This window comes from Triticum urartu, chromosome 3A (assembly GCF_056163025.1).
Source record: "Triticum urartu cultivar PI428250 chromosome 3A, HENAU_Tu73, whole genome shotgun sequence".
In the NCBI taxonomy this organism is placed as follows: domain Eukaryota; kingdom Viridiplantae; phylum Streptophyta; class Magnoliopsida; order Poales; family Poaceae; genus Triticum; species Triticum urartu.
Genome location: NC_141875.1, coordinates 10,117,282 through 10,123,466, shown reverse-complemented (window position 1 = coordinate 10,123,466; position 6,185 = coordinate 10,117,282). Strand labels below are relative to the sequence as shown.

At 42.7% G+C, this 6,185-nt stretch overlaps 1 protein-coding gene across 1 annotated transcript; it reads right to left on the bottom strand.

Moving 5' to 3' along the window:
* Positions 1–2,150: 2,150 nt before the first annotated feature.
* LOC147977743 (cytochrome P450 709B1-like) lies at positions 2,151–5,627 on the bottom strand. Its single transcript, XM_087545930.1, has 5 exons — positions 5,263–5,627; positions 4,682–4,905; positions 3,369–3,619; positions 2,848–3,220; positions 2,151–2,733 (listed from the first exon to the last, which is right to left on the bottom strand). Exons 1-5 carry the CDS (start codon positions 5,546–5,548, stop codon positions 2,296–2,298), a joined length of 1,572 nt encoding a protein of 523 aa, XP_087402056.1. The 5' UTR covers positions 5,549–5,627; the 3' UTR covers positions 2,151–2,295.
* Between the last annotated feature and the right edge of the window lie 558 nt (positions 5,628–6,185).

The following is a 6,185-nucleotide window of genomic DNA, read 5'->3' as shown; positions in this document are numbered from 1 at the left end:
ATGTGTGCAACCGAACAGGTCAGCATAATCGGCCGCCGCCTCAACAGCTTCTCCAAAGCAGAAAAGTTCACTTTTATGGAAATTAATTTTGAGACCCGACATTTGCTCAAATGCTGACAACAAGAGTTTCAGGTTTCGAGCCTTATCTAGGTCATGTTCCATAAAGAGAATTGTGTCATCGGCGTATTGCAGAATAGAGAGGCCACCATCCACAAGGTGTGGCACTACTCCTGCAATCTGGCCGTCCTGCTTGGCGCGCTCAATCAGAATAGCCAACATGTCAGCAACAATGTTAAATAACATTGGGGACATGGAGTCACCCTGTCGTAGTCCTTTTTTTGTTTGAAAGTAATGGCCTACGTCATCATTGACTTTGATGGCCACACTACCTCCAGTTACAAAATTATGGATCCACTGACGCCATTTATTAGAGAAACCTTTCATCCTTAGGGCCTGTTGGAGGAAAGGCCATTTGACCTTGTCATAGGCTTTTTCAAAGTCGATTTTGAATACGACTCCACTCATGTTTTTTCGGTGCATCTCATGGACGGTCTCATGCAGGATTACTATGCCATCGAGTATATTTCTTCCTTGCATGAAAGCCGTTTGAGATGGCCGGACAATATGGTCAGTTACTGAGTTTAACCTATTCGTAGCCACTTTGGTGAAAATTTTGAAGCTGACATTAAGGAGGCATATGGGTCTGAACTGTTGGATCCGTTCGGCCTCCTTAATCTTTGGCAACAAGACAATCTCCCCAAAATTAAGTCTGAATAGGTCAAGTCTGTTCCACAATAATTCCCTATGTTGTCATAACAGCCAATGCATGCATAATTGAGGGACCTATCAATTATGTGGCTGCAAGCTGGGGCCCAGGATCACAAAATCCCAAACCTTAGACTTAGACATGCACAACACAGTACTTTCCTTGTACTCCCACCGAATACTAACCAGCAGCTGTGTAGTGGTGTATGTTGTGCTCCAAGAAACTTGGGTAATGTCACTGTGAATTTTGAAACATTCAAGTCTGGCTGAAAAGGGGAGGTGATAACTTGAGTATGTGAAGAAGGGGTACAGAAAATTATTGTACTATTTCTTTTCTGTTGAGAGAAAAATAAGAATTAGGATAGGCAACTGCTTCCAATGACTGAATCCAATATCCTTACAGATCTCAGCCACAATCTGAGAACAGTACAAGTACTATAGAAGCACCAAACTTAGAAGAATGACTCCAGCATACCCCACTTCATCATCATCATGCCAGCATATGCATGTATAATTGAGGGACATATCGATTATGGGACTGAATGTGGGGGCCCAGATCAGAAAACCGCCAAACCCAAACATGCACAACACAGTACTTCTCTTGCACTGCCACTGGATGCTAAACAGACACTTGGTGATGCCACACTCTGAATTTCGAAACATGCTGCTGTAGCTGTAGCTGAACTTTCCGATGGATCACTGCCAGATCATGCAAGAACCAGAGAGGCACTATGCCCTTGTGGTACATCTACATCCACATTAGCACGGCGGTCCCAAGTTTTTAAGGAACCATCACATTTTAAAAAGTTATAGTGCATTGTGCTACAGTACCATGTTACTGTATTCATCGGTACAGTACCATACTAATACTAATTCACAGCTATATCTTTTTTTTAGATCATTGACGGCCTTGTCTGTACAAAGTATAACAAGGTATAACAAATCACTACTTGACTTGCTTTTTTTGACCGATGATAGTACACCTGTATTTCGGTTTTCCGGTTAACTGAAGAAACCGAACAGAGAAATTTCGGTTAATAAGGTTCAGTGGCAATTTTTACCGAAATTCTAGGAACCCAAATAAACCAAACCAAATTAACGATAAAAACCGAACGACCGCCCCTGAATATATCACTAAGGCAGAGTATGGGCCGTATATGCACCAGTTTGCTAGATTATTATGGCACCAAATTAAGCATTTTACAAGTTGTTAGACCAATCTAAATCCACCTTTTCATAAAGTGGCTGCATGCATCACCCAGATGCAGAGGCCGGGGGTCATCCTCCTTTTCTAAAAAAAAAACTAAATCCACCTGCATAGTTGTTATATGGTGGATGCAATTTACTCTTTAAATAAATATATGACTCTGGAACAAGGCCAAGAGTAGTAATAATATTACTATACTCCCTTGTTTTCTTTATTCATGTAGTCATACATTCACTGTATACATACACTGTGTATCATGGAGTACAACCCAGGTTCATCAGTTCTTGGAGGTACGGCAATATTACAAATCAAATACTAGTAGTCTAGTTACACTTATCCAGCGGCCTTAGAAATACAGGAAGACCAAACTTAGGTTTGAGGGTAAACAGATCCACGGGCGCATGCACATAGTCAGGGGAAAGAGTGAATGAGAACTTTTGGAGCATCAGGGCCAGCGTCGACTTGGCTTCCAACATAGAGAAGTTCTGACCGATGCAAGACCTTGGTCCCATTGAAAACGCTAGCAGGCCGTGTGGAACCTTTGCTGCTCCCGTGATCCCATTCTTAAATCTCAGCGGATTGAATTCATCTGCGTCGTCGCCCCAAACCTCCTTGTCTCGATGCATAATTGGAATAGGTATGACAATTGCCATGCCTTTGGGCAGTTTTATTGATCCCACTGTGATATCGGCCACGGTTTTCCTTTGCATGAAAAGAGCAGGCGGGTAGAGACGCAAGGTCTCGAAGAGCACCATTGTCATCTGCAATATGTATATTGTTGTGGTTAGCTACAGGTTCTAAGATCAGTAGATCACTACTGTATAAGAGAAGCACAAACATTAGAGTAAAATAATCTATAGTTATCTGTTTCTTGCCTCTTTCAGTTTATTGAGCGCATTGGGGTTAGGAGATTCCCTCCCAAATTCCTTCAAGACCTCCTTCCGGAGCCTTTCTTGCCATTCTGGGTATATGCTCAGCAAATACACTGACCATGTGAGTAGAAGAGACGTGTTTTCATGACCGGCAAAGAAGAAAAGCTTGCACTCATGTATGATCTCCTCCATGCTCAAGCTGAGATCCACTTGCTTCCCTCCTTGCTTGGTTTCAATGCAAGAGTCGAGCATCACACCGAGCAGATCATTTCCGTATTCACTAGTTGCTAATCGTGGTTGTATGATTTGTGTGAGTAGGCTCTTGAGGTTTCTTTCAAGCATCCATTTGCGCCGATTCCTTTCAGTGGGAAGATATCTGAATTCAGAAGCAAAAAAGAATGAAGATGCATAAGGGCAACTCTGTATGGAAGTTGTTTCAAGAAATAAACTGAGAGCATATGGAAATTTTGAGGTGCACTTTCTTTATCTACAAGGTATAAATTCGAGGAATGTGAGAATTTTACTTGAATCCTGATATCGGCACGTCAAGGAAAGTTTCCATAGTGATCCCCAGCAGGTCAGTTTGAGCTCGGAAGACTTCCTTTCCTAATTTATAACTGCTTCCAAAGATTGCATAGGATATATTATCAACTGTTAGCTCACTGAAAAGCTTATTGATATCTACTTTTGTTTCTCGCTTCTCTTTTTGAGACGCTTGATCTTCCAACTCCTTAGCCATGCTTTCGGCAAAATCCATCATTGTTTTTGTCATCATCTGTCATGAATACAAACTGGAATTTAATAATTTCCTGCAAAAACTTAGCACGTTCCCTATTTCCGTGGCCCTAATAACTACTCCCTCCGTTCTAAATTACTCATCGCAGAAGTGGATGTATCTAGAACTAAAATACGGGCCAGTTCTTTTCGGCGATTCTCCCAGAATCGCCCCCCTCCCCAGCTTCTCCCAGAATCGCCACTCCATATATTTTTTACAATCCTATCTAGTTAAGGTCTAATTAGCTAGGATTGTAAAAAACATATGGAGTGGCGATTCTGGGAGAAGCTGGGGAGGGGGGGCGATTCTGGTAGAATCGCCCAAAAGAACTGGCCCTACATCTAGGTACATCCATTTCTGCGACGAGTAATTCGGAACGGAGGGAGTAACTACTAACTAGAGGCCCCAATGAAGTCTCCATATTAATCCTCAAGATGGTTGCATTCCCCGTACTGCAGTATAGTTGCATTCGGGATTAGATTTTGTTGTAAACTTGGCATTGGCTGAGAAGACTCCGTGAGTGATGATAATCTCCTTTTCTCCCGCAAAATAATAATAATGAAGTCTCCATATTAATCCTCAAGATGCATTAGAATTTGCTCAAAAAATGAGATGCATTAAAAAAATAGTTAAATCCTGGAATTTCTCACAAAAATCAGGACATCAGCCATCCATCAGGTAGTCTCTAACAGTAATTTACTAATACTAATTGGAAATCCGAAACAGAGCCTCCACGTTAATCTTCACGAGATGTGCTAGAAAAAGGAGATAAATCCTAGAAATTGACAAACAAAAAAAGAAACATCCGGCCATGTAGCCCTCTAACAATAATAGTCGTTGCATCTATTATGTTTTCTAAGATGTTACCACCTTTACAATTAGGAAGTAGCCCCCTAAAAATACATATAAATGACCCACACATCTGCCATTATGAAAGATAATCAAAAGTTGATGGCCTAGTGAAGTTTAATTCGAGTTGGGCCCTTTTTTTTTCGCTTGCTGCTAAGGTAACCGCATGTTTTTAGCTTGACACGACACACAAGACATCTAGGCATTACGTACCTTGAGCTTATCAATGGTGAAAACGGGGTTGATTATCCTACGATGGCGCACCCAATCCGCGCCTTCCATAAACCCGAGCCCCTTGCCAACCAAAGCCAAGAGAGTAGGGTGTGCATCGTTCTTCACGAAATGCCCGGACTTGCTTGAAAGGATTTGCCTTGCCAATTCATAGTCAAATATGCAGATTCGGGCTTGTGGCCCATGCCAGTATAGAAACGGTTCTCCTGTGAAGCATTGAAACAACATAATTTGTGTCACATATGGTTTTCCCTCCATCCCTAATTACTTGTGCAAGAAATGGATAAAAACGAATGTACCTGAAACTAAAATACATCTAGATACATTCATTTATACGACAAGTAATACGGAGTATAACTAAGAAAACCGCCTAATAGGTTACAGTATGGTAAACCTCTTGCTTTATGTTCCAAAGAACTATCATCACAGATGCACATATGTTTCTTCCATAAATTAGTCGGCTGCGTGGAATCTTTTTCCATTTTTTTTAAATAGAAGGAAATACAGAGCACTCCCACGGGTGAAGGAAGAAACAGAAGCTAGAATGAATCTCCAAGACATACCGTAGAGAGCCCTCCATTTGAGGTAGTGTGGGGCGATCCGCGGAAGGTACTTGTGGTCGCCAACCTCCAGCACCAGACGGTCAGTCTCCTCCTTCATGCTCCTCACGTCCTCGTTGCAGCCTTTCAAGAAGCTGTAGGAGGGTCCATGGATCCCTTGCTGTCCGAACCACTTGCTCATGGAGTACGGCCTCCATACGAGGCGCACGACGCCGTACTCCAGCAGCCTCGTGGCGGCAACCACCAGCAAAGCAGCGAGAACGAGGAGGAGCACGGCAAGGAAGGCCATGGGCGGAGAGCTTCTGCTGCTGAGCTGATCCGCTCGCTTTGTGGTGTGGCTGCAGCAACAGAACCAATTACTAACGATGGCAGTACTGTTTGTGTCCGCGTGGGATCATCCTGTCCACACGTGTCACAATGAGTAGGCCGGCTAGCTACACGCGTCAGTGAAAAACTACACATGAAATCCCCACATCAATAATTGGAGGAAGACTTTTTTGGCTTGTTGGATCTTGTGCGCGGAGGATCGAGAAGCACCGAGGTCAGGTCATTTTCTCCGGAGATTGGAGAACGATGTAAGGGTGACCCCCCATGGCTCCCATCACTCTCCTCTACATTTGCATAAATCATCCTTTCTTTTTTCGGCAGCCCGGCCCTTCTGCACCCATCTCTACTCTTATAAAAAACCAAGTTGATGATGATAGTGTGTCAAACATCTTGCAATATAGATCGTCTGATTTATATCTGATGGATAGAAAGCAAATTTTGATAATTTTACAAAAAGATACCCGCATCTCTCCACATTTACAGATAGGCATTCCTTCATTCATCCTTATCTCCTACAACCGTATTGTTGAGCAATTAAAAAAAAAAGCCTCTGAAATAATCTGGCATGATGGCGTTGCCGGCGTCGTCCATCCCCATGC